At 34.1% G+C, this 13,234-nt stretch overlaps 2 protein-coding genes across 2 annotated transcripts; both read right to left on the bottom strand.

Annotated features, from left to right (window-relative positions):
* Positions 1 to 235: 235 nt before the first annotated feature.
* On the bottom strand, positions 236 to 8,527 carry Lst8 (MTOR associated protein, LST8). Its single transcript, XM_085944182.1, has 8 exons — positions 8,472 to 8,527; positions 8,044 to 8,199; positions 6,695 to 6,847; positions 5,749 to 5,810; positions 5,164 to 5,314; positions 4,080 to 4,282; positions 1,940 to 2,082; positions 236 to 1,367 (listed from the first exon to the last, which is right to left on the bottom strand). The coding sequence occupies exons 2-8, from the start codon at positions 8,173 to 8,175 to the stop codon at positions 1,252 to 1,254; spliced, it is 960 nt and encodes a 319-aa protein (XP_085800308.1). The 5' UTR covers positions 8,176 to 8,199; positions 8,472 to 8,527; the 3' UTR covers positions 236 to 1,251.
* A 549-nt stretch (positions 8,528 to 9,076) lies between these two features.
* Positions 9,077 to 11,174, bottom strand: LOC147073742 (high mobility group protein D-like). Its single transcript, XM_085944803.1, has 4 exons — positions 11,084 to 11,174; positions 10,272 to 10,426; positions 9,938 to 10,072; positions 9,077 to 9,832 (listed from the first exon to the last, which is right to left on the bottom strand). Exons 2-4 carry the CDS (start codon positions 10,419 to 10,421, stop codon positions 9,767 to 9,769), a joined length of 351 nt encoding a protein of 116 aa, XP_085800929.1. The 5' UTR covers positions 10,422 to 10,426; positions 11,084 to 11,174; the 3' UTR covers positions 9,077 to 9,766.
* Between the last annotated feature and the right edge of the window lie 2,060 nt (positions 11,175 to 13,234).

Here is a 13,234-nt window from a genome sequence, read left to right on the forward strand (position 1 = left end):
CCCCCCCTTTGGCTTACAACTCAATATTTTCTGTCCAATACTAACGAGAAGATCCATAATCTCTTTGCAACGCAAATTACAAGTGTGACAATTTACAATATCAAACGGTGCCTTAAATAAATTAGTGTACTGAATCCAAACTAATACAATATAGTACTTTCCTATCATTATTTTCGTGCTGAGACAAATATTGGCTGGAATGCTTTCATTTTCAAAAGCAAGCATAGAATTTTTTAGTCATGTTATTGAAATTTTTTATTTGATAACTAACGAAAAAACAGAATACAGAAGCACATCTTGATCAGTACTTAAGTCTACTAACCGTCGTCCCAGGATGGCATAACCAAACCGGTATTGTTTGAATGACAAATATTTTTGGTGGTATTAATTTGATTAGGAATATAAAAATTATGACACATGATTATTATTAAACCTTTTTATTTACAATATAAAAAAAAAACAAATAGTTATTAACTTTGTACATGGCCCGCTCATATGTGTGCGAAATGTGCATAGCAGGGCTGACTGATCTGTTTTTATTTTGATGTTATGTAAAGTATTCAAATGTACTGATCACTACTCTGCATAGAGATATATTATCCTTCCAGCCATAAAAAAGCTGCCATAAAACTATCATAAAAATGGAATGCACCAAACATAAAACATAATATATTCAGCAAAGTAATTTCATAATAAATATGTATATTGCTTACATATTACACATTTAAAATTAAGGGTTTCATGTAGGTATATTGATTCAACAATCTACCTACTTTGAGCGATGGAATACTCACAGAAATAACCCACTTAGAATATTTATCTAGTGAAATAATTTTAATTTTTTGAATTTCGCACAGGGACAGCCAGATCCCTCGGGGCGGGCCTGATTGAAGAATGTAATTAGTACACTTAGGGCATACTATTACAAAACAGAAGAATTAGAGGTACCAATGGTGTCATACCTCAAAAATATGACAATAGTAATTGCATTATGTTATAGAAAAAACTGTCCGATGAACAAGTGACAATTGTTAAACAAACATGCCCTATAATGTATTTGATTATACAAATATGTCTTTATCCATAACACTGTTAATTGTAGATAATAATTGAGTTTTTCCTATATATTATATTATGTCTTAGAAAATTTCAATGAACAGGAATAGAGAATTAAATAAATATAATAATCTAATATTCTTCATTACAATTAAAACGCAAACTTGAAAGATAGTCACACATCTATGTGTTGGTTTATATAATTTCATCTCGGAAGGCCAGTGCTGCGATCGGCTTTATGTGGCCGCAGTACTCTCTCTCGATAGCTCCAGTGCTCACATTCCAAAGTCTGGCATAACCGTCGGAAGACCCTGTGAAGTAAACAATAATATAATAAAAAAAAGAACATGACCATATTATTATATTTAGTAAATATTTGTATCACACCACATCGGTAATATTTATTATTGTGACACATTTTCACAAATTAAAAATTATGGATTCATAAAGAGCATCACTTCATTCAACACAAACAGAAAAACGTATAACACATTACAGTGACAAATATGTATTTAGCAAAGATGTTGAATCTTCTTCCAAATATAGCCTTATGTGATGACCCTATTAAAATCGTTGAATACAATTTCATTTTGACATTAACGTCACTTTTGTATGCAAAAAGTAATACATATGTGGAAATTAGTCCTATAAATACTAGTGGTCCTTTTTTTCCAACACTTTCATATTATATTTACACTCTATCTCCATACAAAAGGGTTTTCTTCAACATTGTTGGTATTTACGACGATATGGTGTAGCTCAATACATGGTCAAGTGCAATTAGAACCTTTTCAAAGTAAGGTAACGACAAATTGAAATAATCAATCAATTACAGAAATATCTTTATACTCAGTGTAAAGTGGCATTATTCTAGATATCTAACCTGTTATGACATATTTGGAATCAGCACTGAAGGCAACGTCCCACACCCATCTTTGACTGTCACATTTCAGCTCTTGGACTAAACTAAAATCATCCGTACTCCATACCCGAGCAGAGCGATCACCCGAAGTGGTAACGAGGAGTCTGAAACAATAAAATAAATGATATGGAAACCTAAGTATGTGTAAAAAAAAGCACATTAAACATTTTTACATTAAAAAAAATTCACATTGGAGATTCATTTGTAGAAAATTTCATACTGTTATCAACCGCATTAGATTTGTCAAAAACTACGAACATTTCAATACAATTTAAAATTCCATAATTGATTATTAAATGGATAGACACTTTCAAGATAGACTGTAAAGCTTGAATTTGAATATACAGTCGATTCGGCTTAATTGCCCCAATTAGTGTAATCTGTCACTTTGTTTTTGTAAGCTTGCACATCTGCAAAATCAGCGCAGGTATTTATTTAGTCCAGATCTCAGAGTAATAATATAAAGAGAGTGGCTATTGTTCGGCAAAATGTATAACGCACAGTAGAACCTCAATTCTATTATTATTAACTTGACTATGAAACGATATTCCCAGTGGCGATGCGCCCTTGAGAGTGCTGGAGCGGTGCACACCCACCCACTTAATTTATGCGAAAAGATGTTTTTTTTTTAAATAAGTATTTCATTTATATTTGATTTATTAAAAGTGTCCTGATCTATTACCATAGTCATTAATTCATATACAAAAACAAATTCTAATAAGTATGTATTTTAAATCAGCTATTTTAAATATACTATACAATGTTCATGTTTATGCGTCGCGCCGGCATCGCCCCGTATAGGTTTAGCTTTGCTAAATGCCTCGTCGCCATTCAGGAGCGCGTTCCTTCGATCGCTCAAGCAATCATGTGTTGTTATGAGAATGAGTGCGACAGCAATAATATTCGTCTGTAGGTGATATCGTGAGATGACCGCGTCTATATTCGTCTGTAGGTGATAGCGAGAGCCGCTCACGGCTCGTATCGGCACGTTCCGTACTCAAACCGTAACTAAAAAAAGACTTTGTCTACGAACATTTTCACACACGGTTATACGTTTGAGTTGCGCGAGCCGCTCGAGCGAGCGGCACGTACGCCCAGTAAAACCTCCCGAAAGCGGATTCATATTATTAATTGTCTGTTATTTACAGCTTGGATATTTTTTATAATGCTGATGTTGCCTCAGCATTATTAAACATTTTAATAGAAAAAAATCTTATTCACACATTTACGAAAACGGTTTTACTATGAAACTTAATTATTTGCACTATTCCGATGACATCAGTGGAAAGTGAAAGATGTTTTTTCACACTCAAACGGATCAAATGTTTTAGCAGAAACACCATCACGCAACCAAGATTGAACGCATTATATATGCCCAGTATCCAAAAAAGAATGATACAAGACATTCCTGACTTCAACAAATGTGATTGAAAAATTTGTGTTGATGAAAAACAGAAGAATGGATTTCTCATACAAATGAACAATAACATAGATACTTTAAAAAAAAGTGAACTCCCAATAAAATAACTCACCGGTCGCCACTGGATATACCATCATGTTGCTTCTCAGTATGGCTACCAAATTTAAGCACAATTTACTAACAGGTTAACTATAACCATATTTTCTACTAAATTAACTAAAAATAATTACCATTAATTTTATATTTTTTGGTTTCTGGTTTTTATTTGGTTTCTGTTCCTTAAGATTTGACTCAAATAAACGGCTGTCCCGATTAGGCGAAATCGTCTGTATTATTATTATATACTGTAACATAATATGTTGACTATTTGAAACATGAAAAATGTGCGACTTGTACCAGAACCAAAGTAATCATATCACATGTAGCTATAATCGCCTGTGAACGGACAGCCTGTGTCTTTATAATACATAGATAGGCAGCCAAATACAATGAACAATAATTATTTAGAAAATATTTCGATGAAAACTGTGTATGTGCGTACTTCATATCGAAACGCCAAACCTGAGTGTCATCTTTCAATGTGCTAATGCAAGAAATATTAATTATTCTAAGGCCTCCAATTGAACTAATCCTCTGATAATAGGTAATTGTAATCTAATTTAGCAAGACTATGTCCAGTACCTTGAATCTGAGCTGAATTTACAGCGCAGGGCGTATTTGCTGTGAGCCTCGAGCTTCCTCTTGGGGTTGAGCTTAGTGAGCTGCTTACCGATGCCCGGAGTGAGCGACCACACGTAGCAGTGGCCGCGGTTGTTCACGGCCGCCATCATCACCCCCTCTGCATCAATTGCTATATCTTGGATGGATGCCTCTGCCTCAGGAATCTGGATAACGTACATATCAAGTTATTATTATTACTATCGAAAACAACTAGCGATTACCACATGCTCTGCCAGGTCTTAAATCATAACTATTGTGGACCTTAATACGACGTAATTCTGAAATATAACAACCTAATCAGCATAATTTGAGTTAGAACAAAGCCCTACACATTATCATACAGTCCATTAAATTGGGCCACCTCTGTACATAGAATGGTTGAGTCGCTCATCACAAAGAAGCTGACAAAGACCTCGGGTGTAAAACCGTAGGGAAGCGGCTTTGAATATACCTGGATGGAGGCAGATACGGGAAGAAGCTATGACCCACATATTTTTGCTAGAAAGAAGATATTTTGAGCTAAGAAAGTGGGTTGAAAATCACTAATCTAGACAGTCAGAAATCTAATTTATAAGAAAACTATGGAATGTAAGGAAAATGCTTGGCATATATATTTTCAGACGCAATTAACAAATCAACACACAATCATAATGATATAGTAATCAAGAAGGTTTATAATTTTATACCATACATGACGTTACTCCTTCAGCCTCGGATGTATTTATTTGATTTTAATTATAGTTTTTAATTGTGAAATTAATCAATACACAAATTTAAAGTCACATACATACTTTTCTTGCTGAGTATGTGTAATAAATATTTAATTTAAGAAATTAGGGAAATTTGGTTGCAATTAGAGAAATTACATGGCAATCCAAGCACGTAGTGTCATAGAGAGACCAAGTACACAGTTCCTATCCCAAATTTTATTTATCTCAGCGGAACAGTACAGTAAAGAAGGAATAAATCTGACAAAATTATTCGGTTACGAACTAAAAGAAAAGATTGCGAATTTGCTAGTAATATGTAGTGAAAATGTAGCTACCAGCTGTTCATTGATGTCGGTGTTAACATCCCATACATGGATAATTCCATTTTGATCGCCGGCAATTATTTCAACCTGATTTGGATGCAGGCAGACAGCATTTACGGGAGCAGAAACTTGAAATATTCTTTGGCACTGATGTGGAGGTGACCTGACAAACAATATGAGACATCAACTGTATTGCAACTTCGCCATTTTCACTTACTATTACAAATCAGAAACAATTCATAAGAACACTTAATTTATTTGACACGTTTTTTCCATTGGCTAGAAAATGGTTATTAGCCATTTGCTCAATCCAAGAGAATTATGCCCTGAAGCCATACACTCGTTAAAAAGACAACATGTCAACTTGCCAAATGCGGGATTCGAACCTGCGACTCATGAATTAGAAACAAACTTTTTGCCATAAAACAATATTATTTATTTATGGATCAGAGGATGTTGTGTAACTGATACCAATATATTTAAATATTTTACTAGCAGTTGTCATATTTTTTTTTATATTAATTACATCTGTAAGTTTGTAACAATTTCAATTGGCTCTCAGGAAGTTACCCTATAATTTAAATTACATTGATCTACCTTAGATCCCAAATTCGAACAGTGGAATCTTCCCCACCGGTGTACATCCAAGACCCGGTCTCCTAATAACATAATATAAAAAAAATTAATTTTATACTATCAAATTAAATTAAAAATTATCACAACTTAATTTAGAAGGCAGTTAGTTTATAAATTTAAATCTATGAAATGAAATGGTAGATCTAATTTGATGCACAATCCTAAAATTGAAAATTCTGTCTGGGATTATAATTATTAATCACTAATTAGCTGGAGCCAGCTTTGCTTTAATATGGCAGCAGCCAAAAATTGATGGTTAACGATCATTGAAATTTACGTTTACTTATAAAGAAATAATTTAGAAATAATTATTATTTATTACTTTATTAAGCAGTATAGATAATTGGTGCCACAAACAATGCAAATTGACTTTCTCGTCCGTATTTTAAAAGGGCACAAAATTAGCAAACGAAAGACATCAGTGATAAATCCTCTCTACGAGATTATTCAACTACAATCCTCATGTTTAAAATGCATGACAAACGGTGATAAAATATAAAAACAACAGAAATTCCTTAGCTGGTTGTAAATGGCACAGAAAGCAACAATTGTAAAGTCAGTATTGCAAGATAGAGACAAAGTGAGAGACAGATGCTTACATAATAATATGTGAGTTTATTTGCTTTTTTCAAAGCGACCGACCACTTGATTTTCGGTTTATGTAGTGTCTTTTCATTTATCTATAACATTCAGTTATACCATCTGTGAACTTTTTAAATTGTTATATGAATGTAATATTATCTTGAGGATAAAAGAGAACAGGTCGACACATTTTAACCGATTAGGCTTATGTTATTTGACAACCAAAAAATAAATAAATGACATCTTTTTCGAAAAGATAAAAAGACTGGTAAAACACTAATGTTACATTACATTCAAAGGAGATGTAAAGTCGTCCAATACTGACCTCAAAACCAACACGTGATATATTCTTGGATATACCATCATAGTTCACAATTGGATCCGGGTTTGCAGTAGCGAGGTCGTACATTCGGATGTGTTGGTAGCCACAAGCCGCCACCATCTGTTTGTCAGGCTTTATATCCAGTCCATTCACTTGCTGAAAGATTATCAAAATGACTAATGATAAAAAAATAAAACAAAAACCATACATCTTATTGTTGAAAAATTAACTTTATACTTACGACTAAGTCAGTTTCTAAATTAAGAGATATATCTGTTCATTGAATCGATAGATACATTCAATGTCAGAATAAGTTAAAACTCATTATTATGATATATTACATTTCAAATGTAAAATAATGATTTAACTTGTTGACCGTGGAGCATTTAATGACTATTTAATTAACGCAATTAAATAACAAGCTAATTATATCGAATAGCCAAGTAATGAGGGCACAAACGGGTGTGCCGTCCGCGTGGAAAGGATTAATACGTACCTAATCGTCATACATCAAAAATTTTCTTTGCTCATTGGATCAGTGTCGACTAAATACGATAGAAAGTTGTGTCATAAATTATCGTCGCTTAGTGATAGCAATACCGGTACCAATTCCGATAACCATGATCCAGGCATTTACCAAAATACGGGTTATAAAAATCCAATATACCAGTATTTTCAATATAAACAAAACAGTATTTATTAAATTATTAGCAAGTGTAAGTAAGTTAAGACTAAATTTGGAGAGACCCAGCGTCCACTGATTTACAGACATACTTTCTTTTTGTCCACTATTTGGATGTATGGAAGTATATTTTTTTAAATTTAAAGTGTATAATGTTTGATTTCCTCCCACCCCCCAGATCCATTGACATGCATCAGAAGGTTTTGAGATAGTCAGATTTGTTAGGACTTGGATTACCTACAAGTTCACAGACTAAAAACATCTGTTGGATTTCAGACAGTTCTAAATTTTTTTGTAAATTATTAAGCAAATTAAAAAGTTACAGATCAACGTTCCATGTTAAAAATAATAATGACATAATTTTCTTGGATGGATCTGACGGATTGCTGACCCGGTGCGCTCTGGCCACACAATTGAATGTTTACGGCAGAAACTGAACAAGCAAAAATTGATAATGGAAATATATTCGTCCCATCTAATCAAGTGGGGACACCAATCCAAAAGGTCAAGACTCGTAAATCACTCATTCACTAATGTTGACCTAAAGAAGAAATATTTGAATGATAGTTCTACATGGTTGTAACATTTCTACAACTACAAAACCTACCTAATATCTAAATCAGTAAATTGAATGCTATATAATTGTTCAATGAATAAAAAATATATTTACCGAATCGGGATGCTGCATAGTCCTTATGCAAACGCCGCTGTGTGCTTGCCATAACTTTATTGTATGATCGTATCCGCCAGTGACGAGAATCACTTGATTGCCAGAATCCGCCGATGTTAGGTCGGCGCCCATCGCGTTTTCCTCAGAAATCTCACACTGTTGAAAATAAATAGTAGGTAATATTAATCTATGCGCCAGACATGCCGAAATGTAGGTAATATAAATACATACAAAATCGTCTGGTATAAAATCAACAATGTGTTTTCATAACCTTATTGTTAATGTCAATAAAGGTAGTACAAGCTAAGCAAATAGTATCTCGATGTATAAAGTGAGCTTATTTCAAAAAATTAGAGGAGAAAAAATCGAAATCGTTGACACATTAATATAATTTGTTGATTAAATAATATAATGTAAAATATTATTACAATCAAAAAATGAACATTCAGCAAACGCAATGTCAATTTGACAGCTGGGTTGTCATGGAAACACAAATTGTAAAGTTGGCACAACTGAGTGCATAATAATAAAATAGCCGTTTGGTATTACGGTCTCTTTCTCTCATACCGGAACAGAAAGAAACGCGATCATTCCAATCCAAAGCGTGACGCTAAATATATCGCAGGTTGCGTTCACTTCATTTCCGTTTCCGCATGGCGTCACTCAAGATGGCTGAATTTAGCCGGCTACTTCGAAGCTACCAATTACGGAACGAAGGGCTAAAATTATCTTTAAAATATTTATTGATGACCTTAGGGGTAGCGATTACTGATATATAATAATGACAATGAAAGCTTGTTTTTGTAGATATTCTTAACAAATTTAAACAATAAAGAGCTGCATGAATAATTCTGCCAAGCTCACCACCTAAATGTTATAGATTTTCCAGAGGGGTAGTAAATAAATTACGCAGGATTTCGAATATCCCGCCGCAAAGCTGTATATCAGTCGTTGACCCAGAAACTTACTAAACAATGAAAATGGCGGGAGAGGGATGGGTTATACGGGAGGTAGTCAAATTCAAACACAGAAATTTTAAAAAATATTTTATATTTATAAGAAAATTACCTTTTATTGAAACATGTTAACCACGACAATGAGGAATGCTATTTTGTAGAAAATAACATGAATAATATTTAAGACAAAACCAGTTTCAAAGAACCTACCTGTGTTCAATGTTATAAAAAGACTAAATTATTTTCTGGCAACTAATAAGTAATTTCCTAAACTTAACGCAGGTACGCGCATTGCAAAGTACCTGTGCACTTTTTCAGTCAGATACCTTAACAATTAATACAAATTCAATGTTTGGCTGTAACTAACATATTTTAAAGGTTGAATTTACACAAATTTAAGAGGTAGGTCAGCGCTCACAGAACCACAGATACTACACTAGATTTACTTAACATACATACAATGAGAGCGAGGGCTATCCTTAAAAATATACACCCGCCAGTTAATTACATAAAATTAGTCAAAATTACATTAGACAATAGGTGGAAAGACCAGTTGGCCCATCGGACAGAACCAGGCGAGGGGATGGCTTCCATTTGTACACATCATCCCTGATAACTTTACAAAACGCCAACTGAATTTTTTGCTTGAAATAGTAATACAGGTCGCGAGGACCGCAATGTTTTGACATAATAAATAAACATGTACTGAATTTATCAATATGAACAGGGAAATGATTCTCTGCAAGAGAAACGGAAATATAAACAGATCAATCGCTTTCTTCTTCCTCTTCTGACTCTTCATCCTCTGATTCTTCCTTCTTCTTCTTTGTTTTCTGTAAACAAAACAAACAAAAAAAATTAATATAAACAGAAAATTATTATTTCAGCGTACACAATTATCGAAGTCGACAAGAACAGTTGAATGGAAGTATACTCACTGTGACTGGTTTCTTGGCTGCTTTCTTTCCTCGCTTCTGTGCCTTTTTGGGTTCGGGTCCTCCACCGTTAGCGTTGAATGCCTCGAGGTCCTTGGTGTATTGTTCTTTCGCTTTCGCGGCCTTCTCTTCCCACACCTATGAGGACAAGACAAATAAAAACATTAGAAAAATAGAAAATAAGAAACGTAAAACCTGGAAGGGACTTAAATCTTCAGTTGGTGATGCATGTAACACATTAATCATTTGATTCATATAAAGTGGTGATTTTTTCATCATAAAAGGGTGGTCCATAAAGGTAATCAATTATTGTAAAACTTGGAAAGTGAGTACTCACAGACTTGTCCCGCATGCCTCTCCACATCTCTCCTCCCTTCTTGGCGATTTCGGTGACCTTAAGTCCAGGATGTTCTGACTTGATGGACTCCCGGGCGCTGTTCAGCCACAGCATGTACGCTGACATAGGGCGTTTTGGTTTGTCAGTCATTTTTACTGAAAATAAATAAATATCCAAATTTATTTAATGCTAAATGTACGCTCCGATAAGATTAAAATCTAACGAACGGCGAAAGCGGGTCTCCAACCTTACACAGTATGGGCAAACGCCTTTGTTGACTCGCTAAAGGAAAGTCTGAGGGACGCTTTTGGCGGGAAACCGATTCCGAGGAAATGGAGAATAATTTTACCGAAAAAAATATACGAATCACTCTTTCCTTCAATAAAATGCATATTCGCATTCAAATGCGGTGAAATTAGCCCGAAAAAAACAATTTACAAAAATGCTTGAAAATACTAAGCGTAATGAGCCAGCCATGGGCTAAGCCATTTTGTTTTTTACGAAATTTCGATGAAAGTACGCGTAATCACGAGAAATCGGCTTCCAGGAATATCGAAAAACTCAATAATCTATCACTGCTGAAACAAACAAATAACACAATACGAACAATATAAATGAGAAATCGGCGATTTGTGAAAATGCTCTAGTACTGCTGTACCCACGCCAACTATGAAATTTGGTAAGTAATGATGGCCATATTCGAAGCGAAATTCCAACGTGGAGGAACAATGATATTGAGTTACAACGCGTTAATTAAGCCAAATAAGCTTAAAATAACAAGACTATTTCAACATTAAATCAAAAAATCTCACCTTTAAGTTGTAATTTGCGATGTATTCAACGAAGGTATTGGCCAAGCGAAGGACTCGAACAAACTAGAACGAAATGTATGAAGCCCGTACTAAAATGTTCCACGAGCGAGGTGGCTTGGTTGGGTTCCGCGTCAAGCTAGTAGAACACTCTTCAAATTCAAAATCTTGCGTCACCAGGTTAGCCAACTTTCCGACACAAAAAGTGACGCATTTTCAAACTGACCAATAGCGACCGCGGAATAATTTATAACATTATAGGATTTATAAGTTTTCACAAAAAGTTTGTATATAAATACTTAGAACGAAGAATTATTTAGATAATATTTATATACAATTAGTATTCAAACCTTTATAAATATTTTTGAGAATACTATAAATGAACTGACATGCTGTGGAATGTAAAATAACCGCGAAATCGTGTCTCATGAAATCATTTTTTTAGTACCTAGGTAGGTACATGAAGTTTATAAATTAGTAGATTATTAAAGTTATATAGATTTATAATTGTTTATATGTATTGCATATCACCAATAAATTATGTCGAAAAATATGAATGACGATTTTGTCTAAATAATTTTTATAAAACATACAAACCGCCTCCTTATAATATCTTTATTATGAGTAGTAGGTAGGTAGGTAGGTAGGTAGGTAGAGTGGTGTAGCGGAATAAAAATAAATAATCACAGACATTATAAATCGCTGTTCTACATTGCATTGACTATGTTAATATTATTGCTTTGTAATGCGCCCATTTCAGTCAAAATCAACCCGACATGAATCCGACCAACAAAAAAAAAGCAGTTGTGAACCTTTTTCAACCATTTTAGGTGCAACACAGCCCACAGGAGATGTATGGAAACCATAGAGCATTTTTTTTATCAAGGTACCTATGAGATTAGTAGCATAAAAATATTGAGATGTGCTTTAATTAAATTTAGATTGTATGATAATAATGCTTACCGACTCAGAAAAGAAAAATTATACAATCACAAATTGCTGCCACAGAGACCAAAGTCTGGCAAAGAATAGCACCATCCAACCTCTTTGATTTCTACCCTTTTTTTGTAATTTGTACACAATATATAAGTACTTACTATGATAATTTTTTTGCATTTCGAACAAGCAAATTTTGACTGGCTTGTCATGGTACCTATAGATTTATATTCTTGGAATCATTAAAAACTGCACATGTGTGGTCAAGTCTTTCAGACACAGGGCGGAACTTCAAATTTTGTGGCTCCGTAAAAATCCCCGCCTGTTTCGTCTTATAACATAAAAATTTCCTGAATAGTTTTATTTTACAGAAAAAATCTTATGTGAAATATTAATTAAACTGGCATTTACGTAGATATAGTGGCTGTACACGTGCATGGATTTACTTGCAGCAATAGTGTGTATTTTAAACTATCGCAATAATACCTAACTGTTTACACGTAAAAGTGCTGACTGTCTTACCAATCTAATTGTTCAAGAGTAAGTGAAACACGATGTTGTCATTTTATAGTACTAGTTGACAGGTAGGTAGTGAAAATCGGTTAACTTCAAAATGAGTGCGCGGTGTAGTTCATTTTTTACCGGCAGGGTCGCCACTATCGTTCCACGTCGCAGGTGCATATATCGATCAAACCAAGTTTGCTGTCACGTGAAAATTTAGAAGCTTCTGAACTTTTTTGATTCATTCATGCAAACTTGGATGATAATACATGCATTTTCTCGTTATAGCTGCGATAATACGTAGGTACTGTCATCAGTAAATTCATGCACGTGCAAACGTATCTAAAATTTATTTGGTAACTTTTTTAAAATATAATACCTGCAATAATTAGATATGTACTTCTATTTTCAAAAGCGCTACCCACAATGTAGTTCCGCCCCTGGTAAGAATTGTATTTTCATTATTCACTTCTTCATAGTAGCTGGAGGCCGATCATGACACCATCGACTACATCGAGATCAGTTATTGTCTTTACAATAGTACATCTGTAAAATTTTCTCAGGTCTCCTAACTCCAATACACAAGTGTTTGATTTTATGTTTTCTGATCCCTGCTTAATTATAAACTTACCATGATGGCCGAGCAGCTTATAATTTCATGAGTCCCAGGTTCCAATCCTGGGTCTGGCAAATACACATATTGTTTTTATATTTGTG

This window comes from Rhyacophila brunnea, unplaced genomic scaffold, assembly GCF_057557595.1.
Source record: "Rhyacophila brunnea isolate RB1 unplaced genomic scaffold, BYU_Rbru_1.0 scaffold_17, whole genome shotgun sequence".
Lineage (NCBI taxonomy): Eukaryota > Metazoa > Arthropoda > Insecta > Trichoptera > Rhyacophilidae > Rhyacophila > Rhyacophila brunnea.